General features: G+C 40.9%; 1 protein-coding gene across 3 annotated transcripts in view; it reads left to right on the top strand.

Annotated features, from left to right (window-relative positions):
- BCLAF3 (BCLAF1 and THRAP3 family member 3) overlaps positions 1–18,388 on the top strand; it is a 65,619-nt gene that overhangs the window by 5,099 nt on the left and 42,132 nt on the right. For 2 of the 3 annotated variants that reach the window (XM_061627268.1, XM_061627269.1), the window contains exons 2-3: positions 16,890–16,957; positions 17,525–18,103. In XM_061627268.1, the coding sequence (XP_061483252.1) occupies positions 16,917–16,957; positions 17,525–18,103 (620 nt within the window). In that variant the 5' untranslated portion in view covers positions 16,890–16,916. Of the gene's footprint in view, positions 1–11,346; positions 11,420–16,889; positions 16,958–17,524; positions 18,104–18,388 lie in introns of those variants that run through there. The other variant, XM_061627270.1, reaches the window with a different exon arrangement.

Below are 18,388 nucleotides of genomic sequence, written 5' to 3'. Positions count from 1 at the left end.
ATTTCTAGACTGGGATAGCCTGACCACTGTTGTCCACACACTGGTAGCCTCCAGGCTGGATTACTATAATGTGCTCTATGTGGGGCTACCCTTGAGGTTGGTCCAGAAGCTGCAGCTGGCGCATAATGCGGTGGCGAGACAGCTCACTGGGGCAGGGTATCGCCAACATGTCACCCCGCTGCTGAAAGAGTTGCACTGGCTGCCCATTTGCTACCGGGCCAAGTTCAAGGTTCTAGTTTTGGGGTACAAAGCCCTAAACAGTTTGGGACCAGGATACCTGAAAAACTGTCTTACCCGTTATATACCCAATCGATCACTGTGCTCTGCAGGTGAGGGCCTCCTGCAGATACCATCTTATCAGGAGGTTCGTTATGCACAATATAGGAAACGGACCTTTAGTGTGGCACCACCTACCCTGTGGAATTCCCTCCCCTTGAATATTAGGCAGGTGCCATATCTGCTATCTTTTCAGCACCTACTGAAGACTTTCCTCTTTCAGTAAGCCTTTTAAGTTGAGACCTATCCCAGTCTGCGTCTGTGTTAGAATTGCTTTTTAATATGTTTTTTTAATAATGTTTTTAATCCTTTTAAAAAGACGTTTTTAAAGGTTTTTTTTAAAAAAATGTTTTTAATGTTGTTTTGTTTTAATGTATTTTAAGTTCTGTTTTTATGATGTTTTAAAGTGTTCTTAGCGTTTCTGTTTGCCGCCCTGGGCTCCTGCTGGGAGGAAGGGCGGGATATAAATCAAATAATAAATAAATAATAAAATAAAATAACTATGCTTCCAGCACACATGGGATACACATTTTTTGGCTGTGCTATTTACAGTGCCTTGTAAAAGTAATCAGACCGCTGACCAATGCTCTCATATTACTCAATTACAAATGGTTCATTGTAATTTTGTTTTGTATGATATTTTATTGTGAAACACTGAAACTCAAAATCAATTATTGTAAGGTGACATTGGTTTTATGTTGGGAAATGTTTGTAAGAGACAAAACACTGGAACATGTTGCTTGCATAAGTATTCAACCCCCACACAATATGTGGTAGAGCCACCTTTCGCTGCAATAACAGCTTTAAGTCTTGTGGGGTAGGTATGTACCAGCTTTGCACATAGTGTCGGAGGGATTTTGGCCCATTCTTCTTGACAGATTCACTCCAGGTCATTCAGGTTGGTTGGATGTTGCTTGTGCACAGCAAATTTCAAATAGTGTCACAAATTCGCAGTGGGATTGAGATCAGGACTTTGACTGGGCCACTGTAGGACATTCACCTTTTTGGGTTTGAAATAAATAAATCTGATTTTGAAATAGGTTTGTGTACAAATGATGAATGTATAATTGCAAAAATGTATAAATTTTTATTGAAAATGGACATGGAAGAAGAACAAGTAAAAGAGTGTATGGTCAAGTGGGCAAAAAATTTTGGTTATAATATACAAATGGATCAATGGGAAAATATGTGGGGAAAAGGTTTGAAATTTACATTATGCTATAATCTTAAAGAAATTTTTTATAAAATGATGTATTGTTGGTACATGACTCCAGAAAAGTTATCAAAAATGTATAGTAATGTTTCTAATGTATGTTGGAAATGTAAACAACAAGAAGGATCTTTTTATCATATGTGGTGGTCGTGTAAACAGGCAAAATTATTTTGGGCACAGATAGGTAGGATGATGCAAAAAATCTTAAAGATAAATATTCAGTCAAAGCCAGAATTTTTTTTTATTGGGTTTTATGGATAAACAAAAGGAAAAGAAATATGGAAGAATAATATTATATATGATTACGGCAGCAAGATTATTATATGCACAAAAGTGGAAAATGGAATCAATACCAACAACGGAAGAATGGCTATTGAAATTAATGGACTTAGTAGAGATGGACAAATTGACATGCCTTCTCAGAGGAAAAACGACAGGTACATTTCTTAAGGAATGGAAGCCTCTTTTGGACTTTTTGTTGAAAGAAAAAAATGAAATGATGATAATGGGATTTGACGATTAATTAAGATAGACTATGGAAAAAAGTGAATTTCGTATGTTTTAGGGGACAGGTTTGATATATATTATATACTTATAGCTGATCTGTGACAAATCGGAAGTCAAGTTTTTATTTTTATTTTTGTTGTATTGTTTTTGTTTGATTTGTTTTATGAAAATTTGAATAATAAAAATTATTACAAAAAAAAGGAAATGTTTGTAAGAGACAAAACACTGGAACATGTTGCTTGCATAAGTATTCAACCCCCACACAATATGTGGTAGAGCCACCTTTCGCTGCAATAACAGCTTTAAGTCTTGTGGGGTAGGTATGTACCAGCTTTGCACATAGTGTCGGAGGGATTTTGGCCCACTCTTCTTGACAGATTCACTCCAGGTCATTCAGGTTGGTTGGATGTTGCTTGTGCACAGCAAATTTCAAATAGTGTCACAAATTCTCAGTGGGATTGAGATCAGGACTTTGACTGGGCCACTGTAGGACATTCACCTTTTTGTTCCTGAGCCACTCCAGTGTTGCTTTGGCCTTGTGTTTGGGATCACTGTCCTGCTGAAAAGTGAATTTCCTCCCAAGCTTCAGCTTTTGAGTGGACTGAAGCAGGTTCTCTTGCAGTATTTCCCCTTATTTTGCTCCATTCTTCCTTCAATTTTAACAAGATGCCCAGTCCCTGCTGATGAGAAGCATCCCCACAACATGATGCTGCCACCACCATACTTCACTGTAGGGATGATGTGTCTTGAGGCATGGCAGTGTTAAGTTTGCGGCACACATAGTGCTTTCAGTTTTGGCCAAAAAGTTCTATCTTGGTCTCATCTGACCATAAAACCTTTTCCCACATTGCAGCTGGGACACTCTCATGCTTTCTGGCAAATTCCAGATGTGCTTTCAGATGGTACTTTTTGAGTAACAGCTCCTTTCTTGCCACCCTCCCATACAGGCCAGTGTTATGCAAAGCTCTTGATATGACTGACTGGTGCACCATTACTCTACTCCCACTCACTGAACTCTGTAGCTCCTTCAAAGTGATTGTGTCCTGCCCAGAGTGAGAAGCATGAAACGGAGGCGAGACTGGAATCAATTCTTGTTTTATTAAAGTAACATCAAAGGCAAGGCGTCTCATAGAGGTCACTAACTAGCTCACTGTAATCCCTAACTAACTACTCAGGCTTTGCAGCATGTAAAGGAAGTTGACTCAGCACCCACAACAGGGGGGTGCGGGCTTATATAGGAAAGGTTTTCACTCGCAACCTCTGACTCCTGCACGGTGCCTCCTTCTGACCAAGCCTCTTTTATATGCTTCGCGCATGGGGTGACAAGATGTGCACACATCTGTTCATCCTCAGGTGCCGGCTCCATTGAAGGGGGAGGAGACATTTCTGGCGGGAAGGCATTTGAAGGGCCAGCCAAGGACTCCTGGGGGGTTGGAGTTGCTGCACGCAAGAGGTCTTGCTCCAACGGCTCTCCTGGGATGCTCGGCAAAGGAGGAGTCTCCGCATGAGTGGGCGACATTCCCGTGAGAATTGGAGAGTGGTTGGGCATGTATCCTCCCCCCAGTTCTTCAGGAGCATCCTCCCCATCTGACATCTCTCCCATCTGCGGAGCTGTGGGTGTGCACTCTCCCCCAGAGTCACTCTGCGCTGGGAAGGGATCCTGGTGCTCCCCCAGCCCTGGATCCAGGCCCCCGTTTCCCCGGGGTCTTGATAGATTGTTGGCCTGTCTGCGGCTTCTCTCACAATTCTCCTTCTTGTTTGAGTGCTGAGTTTTGTGCCTGGGTGGTGTGCTGCAGCTTCCACTTCCTGATTATTGATCTAGCTGTGCTGACTGGGATATCCAGTAACTTGGATATTATTTCATACCCTTTGCCTAATCTATGCCTTTGTATTACATTATCTCTCACTTCAGTAGAATGCTCTTTGGTCTTAATTTTCGTTCAGATACGCAGCCTGACCAATGATCCTTCAACTGTGGGGTTTTTATCCTGACAACGTGACAGCAGCTTTAATGGTTCACAGGTGGAGGCCAATGGTAAGATATTTGTGTTGTTGACAGGGCAATTTCTTTCATCTGTGTAAACCGAGAGCTTCCACAGCACAGGGACTGAATACTTATGCAACCAACATGTTTCAGTTTTTTTATGTTTCTTACAAACATTTCCCAGCGTAAAACTAGTGCCACCTATAATAATTAATTTTGAGTTTCAGTGTTTCAAAATAAAATATCATACAGAACGAAATTACAATGTACCATTTGTAATTCAGTAAAATGAGAGCAATGGTCAGGGGTCTGATTACTTTTGCAAGGCACTGTATGTGGTGTTGTTCTGAGTTTGGGTATAACTGCATTGATTGTGATTGCATTTTTGTGGCAAATTTACGATATGTCTCAATATGGTTCATCTGCCTGGTATACGTTGCTGTTCAATTTATTCTGTCATTCAGCCAGTTCCATAAGTCTTAGGGCCTGAGTCTGTATATTATACAGCCACGAGAGTGGCTGTATACTATAGCCAGCGGGGATTTTTCACATTCCACAATGTTAAATTGAAAATACCCCCCATGCCATTCTGATGCTTCCCATAAGCTCATTTCAAAACAAAACCTTACATAACTTATAGTCCTGAACTCAGAAACGCTTGCTTAACAACCCTGTCAATTTTCATGGCGATACACAAAACAGTCAGAGAGAATAGACAGTTCACAGTGTAAAAAGAGAGAGAAAAACCTCAGAGCCCTTTTGGACTTTTTTCTCTGTTCTCATAATCTGTTGAAATTCATTAAAAATCAGCCATGTTCACAGAGTACCTGTAATCCTAATACTGATGTTGCCCCATATTCTGACCTTCATCTGCTGCAGTTTAAAAGTTTAAAAAATGCCTGGCTGATTTTTAATTAATTTAATAAAGTTTGGCTGGGACCCAATGATAACGCAGAGCATGCTCAGTAAGAACCAACTGTCAGAATTCTAAAACCCTCACAGCTGCTGGGCTTGGCTAATCAGGGGGCCACACCCACACCAGACTTTGATTTCATGTGAGACAGTCATGGCTTCTCTCAAAGAATCCTGGGAAGTGTAGTTTGTGAAGGGTGCTAAGAGACTCCTATTCCCCTGAGAGAATAGTTTAACAGTCAGCCACTCTGATTGAAGGTCTGTGAGGGGAACAGGGCATCTCCTAGCAACTCTCAGCACCCTTCACTAACTACACTTCCCAGGATTCTTTGAGAGAAGCCATGACTGTCCAAAGTGAAATAAAGGCCTGGTGTGGATGTGGCCAGGGACAGCTTTGGTTTAAATTTGGGTGGGAGGCTACATGTGCCTGCTATAGAATAAAAAGGTGGGGGAAAGGCTGAAAAAGAATGATTCTGTTTACAATGTTTTCCTTTTGGAAAGGAAAGGGGCTTCCCTTCTGCCCAGTGCCCACCCACCCAATCTCCTCCCCTCCCACTCCCTGCCCCTTCCTTGGGTCAGTGTTGGACTACGACCTGGGAGACCAGGATTCAAATCTCCACACAGCCATGAAGCTGACTGGGTGACCTTGGGCCAGTCACTGCCTCTTAGCCTCAGAGGAAGGCAATGATGAAATCACCTCTGAATACCGTTTACCATGAAAACCCTATTCAAAGGGTCGCAATAGGTGGGGATTGACTTGAAGGCAGTCCATTTTCATTTTCAAACATGATTGCATAGAAATAAATCCCACTGAACTCAAAAAATATGCAAATAATCAAAGCCACCCTTCCTTCTCTTTCCTCTTATCCCCTCCTCTTGCTCCTTCCCTCCCCCTTCCTTTGCCCCTCACTCCCCATCCCCTTCCAATCCCCTCTTTCCCCTTCCCCTTCCCCCTCCTCCCCTTCCTCCTCCCCATGGTCAGTTTTACCTATCTTAAACATTATTGCACGGAAGTAAATACCATTGAACTCTATAAGCATGCAAATGATCAAACCTGCTCTCCCCTCCACCTTCCTTTGCCCCCCTCCAATACGCTCCTTCCCACTCCCCCTCCTCCTCCCCCATGGTCAGTGTTTCCTATCCTAACCAAGATTGCATAGGAGTAAATCCCATTGAAAATAAGCATGCAAATGATCAGACCTGCTTTTCCTCTCTCCTCTCCCTTCCTCCTCCCCTGCCCACTCCAGCCCTCCCTCCCTCCCTCCCTCCCCCGTTCAGTTTTACCTATCCTAAGCATGATTGCACGGGAGTAAATCGCACTGAATTTAATAAACATGCAAATGATCAAACCTGTCCTTCTCCTCCTGCCTCCTCCCCTCCCAGTCCTCCCCTCTGCATTTCCTACCCTCCCTCCTCCTCCTCCTCCCCCTCCCCTCCCCCTCCCCTCCCCATCCTCTGTGCCCAGTTTCACCTATCCTAAGCGTGATTGCAGGGGAGTAAATCCCATTGAACTCAATAAGCATGCAAATGATCCATTCATTCTCAGCAAACTTGGACAGGATCCCATTTCTTACCTCCCGGATTAAAAAGCAGGGAAATTCACTAATAGGCAAAAAAAACCTTGCAGTTTAAGAACATACCTATAGCCCACAGCTATTCTATCAAACTTTAAAAAGCAGGGAAATTGGGCAGCTATAGTGAATGCACCAGGGGAGCAGGAGACCTGAACTCCTTTCTGAGATATTGGACTGCCCTACAAATTGGTCAAAATGCAAACACCATTTGGGTTGGTCTTTCACAGTCCAATCCACTTCCTGTGTAGCTTGGAAGAATTTGGTAACGTGCCTCTGAGCATATGGTGAGTGGTGGCAACACCTGCAATCAGCCCAAAGAATAGAAAGAAGACATGTGCTGTGCTGATGTTGTTTTAGCAGGGAGGAAGCAACATTATTAAGACAGTTGATATAGTTCAGATGGTCACTTTGAATATGTCTGATTTCCTTTGCAATTTTAGTGAAGTTTCCTATAGGAAATCATTTTCTTTAGTTTCTATTTCTGTGAATATGTGAAGTACAGCAACTCTTTGCAGAATTTATACTAAAAAAACTCCAAACATAATTGTGGAATAATGGCACTGACTTCTGTAGAATAGTCTCCAGTGGACTTCAGGAGCGTCCCTATTTGCACAAGATAAAACAGTGGGAGGTGGAATATATTCTAGCAAAATTCTACGTGTGCTCTATGTTTTTAATTGACTGCGCCCACCTTGCCTTAAATGAAGTGGTTTAAACATAGCAGGCTGAAAATATGCATCCTCTTTTTTCCAACAGCTAGAGTCATTGCTGAAGTAGCAACGTATTGGAATCAGTGTGATTTTACATCAAACTGCAGGTCTAAATTCCACTGTTAATGCACCCAAAATAGAAATAGAATATAACCTCCAGTTTGAAACACAAAAGGCTGTCTTCACCATCATATGACACTGACCAATAAAAAGGCTTTGAAATTAATAAAAATAAATTTGACACAGATTTCTGGGATGAATAATGAGGGAAATAAAATTTTCTAGGTTAGATTCTCTGTAGAAACATTAATAACAGAGGAAAGAAGCAAAGTAAGAAGAACACCAGCAAACATACACAAATATAATTCTCTATCTTTGGAGATGGCAAGTGCTGCCACCAATCACCTTATGCTCAGAGGCACGTTACCAAATTCTTCCAAGCTACACAGGAAGTGGATTGGACTGTGAAAGACCAACCCAAATGGTGTTTGCATTTTGACCAATTTGTAGGGCAGTCCAATATCTCAGAGAGGAGTTCAGGTCTCCTGCTCCCCTGGTGCATTCACTATAGCTGCCCAATTTCCCTGCTTTTTAAAGTTTAATAGAATAGCTGTGGGCTATAGGTATGTTCTTAGACCGCAAGGTTTTTTGCCTATTAGTGAATAATATATATTGACTTGAACGTAAGGCTATACACTTATCCTCATGTACCTAGGAGTAAGGCCCATTGAACACTGGGACTTGCAGCCTTGGGACACTGTGCAGCTATCTTTACAAAGGAATTCCAAGAATGTATTGCTTTCAAATGCTATAATTGTCTAAGTGCTGTCCTATTTATTGCAGAATGGACCTTGACCCTCCTGGTCTCTGCAGAAAAAAGAACCTGTCTTCTGATTAGAATGTTACACATTTGTCTTCCACCTAAGTTACCAACAATGGCTTTTATCCCCATACCATTTTTTTCTGAAGCATCTTCAGAAATGTGAAGGTGTGCCACAATATCTACCCATTTGCGTAAAGCAGTCACATCCTAGACTTGGCAGCTGCCATCCACCCACAAAGGTTAAAGTCACAGTGAATGAGAGTAAACCTTTGGAATAACTTCTTAATTATGTCTCTTCATCTAAAGGAGCATCATCTGCACATGTGTTTATCAGTCAGAGCTATGTCCCAAAACATCATCTTGTTTCCTGTACTTTAATTTTGCTAGCCAAGAGAAGCAAGGATGAACAAGTCCAAGTTGTCTTAAAAGGATGCAAGAATTAGTTGCAAATATATAAACCATTGTTCACATGTCTTTGAAGAGCATCAAAACAAATTTAGCAATTTCCATAGTAGACATTTGGTCTTTCAAACTGGTTAAACCTCACTGTCAAAATGTTAAATGACTTGACTTTTGCGTGAATTTTAAAGACTGTGTTAAAACGTATTAACAGTTTATTTCCACATGGCAAAAGGAGTGTCTATTCCTGGAATTATGCTCTTTATCCCAAAGCAAGATCCTATGCATGATGTAAATCTTTCCCACGCTACCAATGTGACTGTGTTGCTGATTTGGATGAGAAGTCCTTTTTCTTGGCTGTGACTTTAGCCACACATATCCAACTTTTAGATTTGTAGAGCTGCAGTTTTTATTATGATGTTCTTGGCTTTCTGTAGTCATTTGGGACATGGATAGGAATGTTATTCTACTTGTGAGCACTGTGTAGAAACAGTTCTCTGATATTAGGACGTACTCCACTTTGCTCTTTCATTAATGAGTTAAAAGCTGCATGTGTAAGACAGTGAATGAGAGAAGATGTCAGTTATTCTGCCTATCAGTACAGTAGGGCCCCACTCATACGACAGGTTACATTCCAGACCCCCGCCAAAAAGCGAAACCTGCCAAAAAGGGGAACTCCGTCAATAGAATGGTGCCCGACGCCCAAAAAACGCTGTAAAAGCGGAACAAGTGCCGTATGAGTGCAGCCTTACCTTAATTGAAAAATGGCGTATTGGCAGAACGCCGAAAAGTGGGCCGCTGAAAAGCAGGGTCTCATTGTACTCTGTGCAAAGAGCAAGGCTCTGTAGTTAGCTTATTTTTAAAAAAGGTTATACTTGAAAATGTGGTGCACATGTAAGGGATCTGATTAGTTTGCCCCACAGCATGTGAATGTCTTCTAAGGCAGTATTTTCCAGTCTGTAGTTCGTGACCTGCAAGTGGGTAACAAAGCCTGTGCAAGTGGGTTGTAGGCTTTATAAGTATAAACACAAAATAATCATTGCTTTTAATCCTAAACTGGTATGATGAATATCTCTTACAACTTTTTGTTTTCTTGGCCTATTATGCTATGTTGACACTTGCAACCAAACATTGGAAAGGCTTGAGTCTTACATTTTAACACTTGGGAATCTCTCACTGGCAGCAGATCCAGTAACAGCTTGCCACAAGGTACTCGTACAGGGAATTGTTTTGAGCGAGCTGTGATAGTAAGTCAAAGCAACTCCCTGTATGAGCATTGTGTGGCAAACTGTCACAGATCTACTATGAGGATTAGTTAATAGTTACAGGACGATTTGAAGTTTGGTTAGCCTCGATTTGTATACTACTTTTTTGCCATAGTAACAGATAAGTTTGAGTGACATCACTCTGATGTCACAAAGTTGTCTTTCTCTGAGCAGAATGACATAACTCATTGAACTGTCATGTGACAGAACTTCAAAGATAATTTTTTTGAAATAAGATCTGAATCTGGGCTTCATGTTACCAAAATTACTGAGTTATCAATGAATGTACTGAGCTTGCTGATGAAGCAATATCTGTGCTGCTGCTATTTGGTAGTACATGTCTTTGTGAGACAGGTTTTTCACCAAAAACTGCTATGAAGCCAAAATACACTAGCATGCTATGTGTCAATAATGATCTGAGACTGTCTGACAACCTTCAAACCTTCTTGTTGGCAAAATGCAAACTCAGCCATCTTACTGATACTTGCCTAAATGGATACTTGCAGTTAAAATGCGTGAAACTGACGACTGCTTGAAGACCTAAGGTCCCAAATTCATGTGATAATAAATGGATAGGTCAGCATGCCAAGTAAATTTGGACTTGTGGGCTGCCCTACATAAAAGGTTGGGAACCACTGTTCTAAAGGGTAGCTGGGTTGGCCTGTTGAAGAAAACAGTAACAATAAAGTCTCTTATTCCTTAAAGACCAACAGATTTATTGTAGCATAAGTTTTGTGGAGTAGGCTCCACTTCAAGCATCTGATGAAGTGGACTCAACTTCATGCTTGTGTTCTAATACATCTGTTGGTCCTTAACAAGTTATTGAAATCTTTGTGTGGAATAGACAAGGATTATGGTAGTTTGATTATTACCTTTGTTGTTGTTATGTGCCTCCAAGTCGACTACGACGTATGGCGACCCTATGAATCAGCGACCTCCAAGAGCATCTGTCATGAACCACCGTGGATAATTACCTTAAAATGAAAAATATAGCCACTATTCCTGGCTGCAAAATCCTTGCCTGATTGAAAAGGTTTTAATGGCATATACATGACCTCTCATCATTTTTACATCTGAAGGAAGTGGCACCAACACTTATGTGCAACCACTCAAGATGCTATACCTCTTATGTGCTTTTTCTGTTTGGATTTCACATACAGAGGGCACTACCAGACTGACTGGGTTGCTATGGACGATTGTAAAAGAGGAGGTCTTGAAAGTGGGTCATCTTCTGTACCATTTTCAGATTCCAGTTTACTTTGTTAGGTGCATGTCTAGGTTGGTTGTTACTGTCATGAAATTGTAAATTTCTGTAAATTTGTTAACCCGTTTCTTTGTATCATGGCTCAGTTACGGGGAATTGTGGGAGTACATCTTGGAAGGAGACAGGCCTCTGTGAGAGGAAAATTTTAAGTTTCATTTCCAGCTGTAAGCAGTTGGGAGGCCTGAACAGAAACACCTGTTTATCTCTGCTAATCTGCTGGCAGCCTGGTGCTCAAGGTTGTGCAGGCCTGAGAAGGTTGAGAACAGAGATGGGAGGGGGGCCTGCAAGGCATGAAAAAGTGAAGAAGCTTTGGGAAGATGATTACATCAGAAAGCCCCTGATTGGTTAATTCATCCTGGACCGTTGGGTGTTTTTTTCCTTAAGTATGGGATTCCATCTTGATGGGTGGTTACCTATGTGGGGTTCCACTGCTTCTTATCTCATGCTGTTTTCTCTGAGGAGAGATGAGACTTACCATCAACTTCCTCTTAAGTAAGTAGACAGGCTAGATAGTTTGTTATTTTCTGTTGTGTGTTGAACTCTTTTATGTTATACCTGAACCCCTGGTTGGGTGTGTGGTTTTGAGGAATTGTATTGCTGCTATATATATTAATGTGCACTTATATTTTTAATAAAGCTACTTCTTATTAACCTGGTGTATTCATTGAGGGGGAAAGTTGATTCTGAATCCAGCACCTTGACCACTGACCACAAACTACCAAGAAGTTAAGCCTGAGTGTATTTTGGTTTTACCAGAGGTTTCTGGACAAGGAGTGTCTATTTGGCTCTTGTCTATTTGAACCTTGGTTTACCTATTTCTGGGCTCTGAGTTCCCCTAGCTCAGAGTTGAACCAGTGAAGGGGTGGTGGCAGCCTATCTTCTATCTTGCAGGGTTGGTGTTGAGTTGCACAGCCTTGGCAAGGGGAATTTGGTGATTGGGTTCCAGATCAATTGCCCAAAGGGTGGGAATTGGGTCTGAAGCATACAAACCGTGGCTCTTGGGGGCCAGATTTCATGACAGTTACCACTTCCCTAAATGTAACTGTTCAGGTAGTTGTTGCGCCCCAGGCGCAAGTGGAGTTAGCTCAGGGAGAGGAGTCAGATGAGGATGAGGTTCCTGGGAGTGCTGATGAAAGGGGGAGCGCAGTCAGCCTGCAGACTCCATTGGCCAGTCCCCACATCGAGGCAGTTCCAGCTTCGCCTGCGAGCCCCCCGCCTGAGCCGTTGGGAAGAGACCCTTTGCACGTGCCAACCATGCCCCCACAGGAATCCCCGCCTGGCACTTCAAACGCTTCCCTGCCAACCAGCTTCCCGCTCCCTGAAGCTGAGAAGCCCCACTATCAGATGGGCCGTTGGAAGCTGCCCCCCCTCACCCTGCGCGAGACGGTGCGAGAAAAGGGAACTTGAGAGGGTGGAACTTCAGAGGAGCTGTTGTTTATGGGCAAAGACCTTCTCTACTTAAGCAGGTGCCTGCCCAGACTCTCGTGCTGATTCAACTCTCCCCACACACTGCAGAGAGTGTTTAGGTAGCTTAGCTAGGGAAAGTAGTGAGCTAGAGTAGACAGGTTTATGAAGTGCACTGCTGTAGATGTAACCATCACCCTAATGAAACGTGAATTGAACCGAGCCTTGCCTCCGTCTCGTGTCTCTGGCTCTGGGCAGGACAGTAGCAGACATAATAAACAGACATCAGACCCGTTTCTAGAGAGAGAACAACTAGGTCTCCATTAAGATGCAGAAATAGAATTTAATAAATTCTGAGTAATCCTGACATAAATAAAATATATTACATATTGTACAGTGTTAGTTGTACATTTTACTTGTCCAAGGGGTCTTTGAACTTGGGCTTTTCAAATAGACTACGATGCCATATATAAACTATGAATATGATAAGAATTTCAAATATCATTGGAATACTGCTAGAAAAAAATCCCACAGGTGCTTCTAAAATGGTTTTTGGATCCTTACTGCTACTTCTAAAATGCATGTGTATGATTTATTACAATTTTTTTATTTATTAGATTTGTATCCCGCCCTTCCTCGCAGTAGGAGCCCAGGGTAGCAAATGATTAAAAAATCATTGCATGATCAATACAGAATGATTATATGTTCAATGATTACAAAATAGATTGAAAATCTATGGAATTAACTGCAGCCATGTGTCAATGGAAAAACTTTCAAGAGATGACCCAGTGTATTTTGAAAAAAAGAACAGAGATATGATTTTACAGCAGTATTTCAGCAACCTATTCAGAATGGATGGCAAGAAAATATTTGGGATAGAGGTAATTCCCATCAGACTCTTACTATATGACTATGGCTTTGACAGCAAGATTATTATGGAATACTGATAATGGAAGATTGGATACTGAAATTACTGGACTTAACAAGACTACTGAAGATGGAAGATGGAAAATGGAACTAATAGGGATAATAGAACAATGGCTACTGAAATTACTGAACCTAACAGATTCTGATGTGATGGATTAATTGAAATGTTTATTTTGACTATGGTTATGACAACAAGATTATCATAATTAGTAATGAGATGGATTAATTGATATGCTTATCTGGAAAAAAAAATTGATAGATATATTTCTTAAAGAATTGAAACCTCTCTTTGACTTTTTGTGGAAAGAATAAAGTAATGTTTATGAGATTTGATGATTAAGTAAGATAACTACTGGAGGAAAGTGATTTTATAATATGACTTAAGAGACAGGATTGTTATATATTATAGACTTATAACTGATTTGATCTTTGACAAATGGGAAGTCAATATTTTACTCTTTATTTTTTATTTTTGTTTTTTTTTTTTCTTTTTTTCTTTTTGTTTAACTATTTTTGATTTTGTTTTTTGTCTTTGAATGTTTTATGATTTTGTCTTGTATGTTTTATGAAAATCTGAATAAAAATTATTGAAAAAAAAAATAGATTGAACTGTTAGGAAGCAATATGTTACGATTTTCGTACATGCTTTCTTAATATTATAATGCTTGATTTTTGTATTTTGTCATTTTAAGACCTGAATATTTCTCGGATTATTATGTTTATACTTGGACTTAATTTGTGTTAATAGCCTGATTTATACAGAACAGTAAGCCAAACTATGTCTTACTGTGAACAAACAAAGGGAAATTACTAATTTTAGCGGGAAGCAGTGGAGCACGTGAAAGCCAAAAACAGAGGAACCCATTTTGGTTTTTCCCTGATCTGGTTTGAATATCACTTTAAACCATACTTTAAATTAAACTATAGTTTAGAGTGAACAAGCAGCATATAGATGCATGCTGCTCAAAAGTCCCATGGAGCTCCTTCCCCTATTCCAATTGTTGTTGTCTCTAGGGAGGAAAGAAACCAAAGACTGGGCTTGGGGCTTGTTTGTCTCCTAATAAACAATGTGTGCTTGTTCACACATTAACGGCAAGACAGCCTTCAGTTTGTTTCTACTCTAATGTGCTGACAGAATGGGTGACAATCAAAGTATGGTTTGTTTTGTTTTTGCAGCACATGCTAATGCACTGCCTTTTCACATTAAATCATAGTTTAATTCAGAAGCAGATCACTTGGTGGAATGGAGCCATAATGCTAGCTTCCTGACAGCTGCATCACTGTGACTTACTGAGAGAGAGGGGAGGGGTGAAGTGGCAGGGATGTTGGGGCTATGTGGGCGCATTGGCAGAGGCAGCCGATTGGCTCTGTTAGTATGTCTGCACTGCCCTGACACCTGCCTTCACTTCTTATCCTGGTAACTCACAGTGACACTGCTGCTGAGAAGTTTGTGTTGAGGCACCAGGCAAACCACTTTTGGTTTATTTTAAATTAATGTTTAATGTGACATGCAAACTGGACTTCTAAGAGATAGCAGCTCAAAAAGCATGACTCTCGTTTGGCTCCTGGGAAGCTCAACATTAGAGTCAGCCTGTGGATAATGACCCTTGACAAATTTCTGAAGACCAGGATTTCATAAATAAGGCAGAAAAGAATGGAGATCCATATACAATTGGCTGCATTTCTCTTTGGGCAATTAATCTCTACAGAAATATTTTGCAAAGAACTGAGAGGACAGAATGAGCAACATAATTCCCCCACTTAGTTTCATGCATCCCTATTTGACACCACACAGCTGGTATAGCACAGTGGGGAGGAGAGCCTGGCTGGGAGTCCAGAGTCTGTGAGTTCAAATCCCCGCTCGTGTCTCCTGGGTGTCAAGGGCCAGCTAAAGATCACCCCCACAGTGAGTGGCTCAGGGGTTACGTACCCTGCCACCTGTGCAGTCGTGGGCAAGCTGCATAGTCCCAAGGGGCCCAGTTGCCCCCCAGCTGGCAGTTGTGGATAAGGAAGAGGCTGGCTTGTGCAGCTGTGGCAAGCGGAGTAGGCCCTAGCCAGCTGGGGAGGACTAGCCTCAGAGGGAAGCAATGGAAAAACCCCTGTGAATACTGCTTACCATGAAAACCCTATTTATAGGGTAGCCATAAGTTGGGATCAACTTGTAGGCAGTCCATTTTCATTTGACACCACAGTTTGTACCCTGCATATTCCCAGTGATTCACCTCATCCAGGATTGCAATAGCTGAAGCTTTTGAATAGCCTTCAAGGGCAGTCTTGAATTAAGAGCACATTCTAGTAGCTAGCTCTCAAGTGAAAAAAGTATTGTGACTTTTTTATAGAATACAGTTAGTGCAAAATGACTTGGACCAGCAAATAAATAATTATAAGGTAGTGAGCCTGAGTGACTAGGAAGGCAATAACTCTGAAGTCCACCCCCCCCAAATATTTGATTTAGGCAAGTAATTTATACAAGTAATATTGGATAGGGATCATAAAGAATTGTCTTGCCTTCTGCGAATTCAAAGATAGTATGCATTCAATGGTAGACTAAATTCAATCTTGCATGATCTACTTTTTAAAACTAGAAACACTGTGGTTCACTGTGTGTCAGAGAAAGTAAGAATGCTTTCTCATCTCTTGAACAGTTCAGGCAGGTGAGGGGAACCGTTGGCCATGATGGCTGGGGGTTATGGAAGTTGTAGCTCAGTAACATCTGGAGGGCCTGAAAGTTGTCCATTTCTGAGTTAAGGCATAGCTCAGCTCTGTTAAGAGATTTGGGTTTGTACTCTTGAGAACATGTGATCAAGGTCTACTTAAGTTGACATTCTTTGCAAGAATATGAGCAACGAACAGATGCACAGTGGTCCACCATATGTCAGCAAGGGTGTGTTGGTTTACTGCAGCATTACTGCCATCACTGCCATCACTGCCCTACATCTGCCAGGGCTGATTAAACTGAATATGAGTGGGGGGTATTAGCAGGACTCCAATTTTTGAGTGTGTGCTGCTGTTCAGTAAATAACATTGATTAAGGTCTTGAGGAAAAAAATACTTGGTTGTATCCAACTGCCATCCCTCTGCTGACAAAAGGCTCTTTGATCCAGTGGGACCTCCATCAGCAGTACATGGGTCTCAGGGATCTTCTGAGATTCCTCTTCCTCTAGTTCCTTGTGCCACCTTCCACACTGTTCTAAAAGGTCTCCCAACCCTACAGATCAGATTTGGTTTTTTGGGGGGAGGGGAGGAAGGGGATTATAGAGGGGAAGGGGAATTGCCCCAGATGTCCAGTATTCCTGTCCTGCTGACAGAAGGCTCTGTACCAAGAGCCTTTTGTTAACAGGAGGACATCAGCTGGATGCCAGCCCATCAGCACTAACTTATAGAAATAAAGTTTGCAAATTGCCAGTACTTCACTGTAAAGTAATAGCTTATACAAGTGTCTCATTTGGTCTATATTCCTATGGTGTGGTTAATCATTTTAAAATCAAAGAGCTTTAACTGAAAATAAAAATACTCTGATATTGCTTAAACATTTTAATTTTTTTAAATTCCATCTATTTCAATTGTAACAGATCCTAGTTATTACTAAGTAGTTATTACTAAGTAGTCATTTTTTATATTTTCTTTATAGCTCCAAGAGGTTAATTTATACAAAAAGATGGTTAGATCACGATCAAGATCACCAAGATGGAAACGAAGGTAAATGCTCACATTTTTCTATGGATCATCCAAGTTTCACTTAACATGCTAGAAGAGAGCATTATATGGTGTTGTGAGAAAGGAATTTTTCAGTGTTTGAGTAAGGCTGCAGTCCTAATAACATTTAAAAGTAAACATGTTTAGGTCTCCACTGTGAAAGAGATTGATACACAGAAATTCAAGTGCAGTGTTCTCTCCTTTCTCCACTGAGATAATACTAGTTTTGGTAGTGATAATATCTAATGGAATGAGATCAGAATGACTGAATGTAGAGGCTTAATAAATGTAATTCATTTCATCGGAGCAAGCTTCATGTACACAACTCCCAGGAACTTCCTATCTGTGTAATGGTGAAGATCTGCATACAGGAACCTGTTTCATATGTTTATTGCAGGGGAGCTGCAAGTCACATTGTCTGCACCCCCATCTGCTAGATAAAATAAACTACTGTGGGAAATTTCAGCCAAAGACGTTTTGACACTGTTTGCAGTACAGTCTCAGATTCACAAACAAAAGTTGTATTACGTTAGCTAAAATTGAATTGTGTTTTTGTGTGTTTATATGTAGGTCTTTGTCGCCTGCCTTCAGGAATCAGGAACACAACAGACAAAGGCATAATGATATTAATTATGACTGTGAATACAAAAGGTTCTGGAAGGATGCTAAGAAACCAATGCCTTGGAGAATGGAAGATGGGAAACATGGACAAATCAATTCTAGATATGCATCACATGAAACTAACCACCACCGACTTTATGAATGTAGGTCATATTCACCAACTCTGAAAAGAATCCCTTCAGAAGATATACATAGTCATAAACCTTGTAGAACACGTTCACCAGTAAGGAATGAAAATATTAGAAGATACCAATTTCCTCCCAGACATTCAGAAATGTCCCGCAAAGAACATAATCATTCTTTTTATCTGTCCAAAATACGTGACAGAGAGATGCACGAAGATACCCAAGCTGTTGGAAATATAAAAGAGACAAAGACTTTCCTTGGGCCTTTAGGGACTTCGTGTAAGTTTGAAAGGAAGTGGAATGAAAATAACTTGAGGCACCACCAGTTACAAGAAGACAAGTATATTCAATCACCTCGAAGATTTTCTAATGAATTTATGCCAAGGAGCTCTTTTCAGAAGAGGTAGAGAAATTGCCCTGTTTTAATGATTTTTTTTTTAATGGCGTAAAGCCTCAAGTGAAAGTCAATTGCCTTTATAGTTGAAGATTTCTACCCTGAAAAACATTTTTCTAACAGAATAAAACATAGTTTAATTGTGGGCTGCTGGTGGTAGAGCAATATTGTATCTTTTAAAATTAATCCTGTTGATGGTAGTATATAAAAGGAGCATAATTTCCCCCTCTCTTTGGTGGCTTGAGGGATCATGGGGTGACACGTTCTGCATAAAGCCTGTGTTTACCAACATTC

This window comes from Rhineura floridana, chromosome 5, assembly GCF_030035675.1.
Source record: "Rhineura floridana isolate rRhiFlo1 chromosome 5, rRhiFlo1.hap2, whole genome shotgun sequence".
Taxonomy (NCBI): Eukaryota; Metazoa; Chordata; class Lepidosauria; order Squamata; family Rhineuridae; genus Rhineura; species Rhineura floridana.
This window is presented reverse-complemented; position numbering and strand designations above follow the sequence as displayed.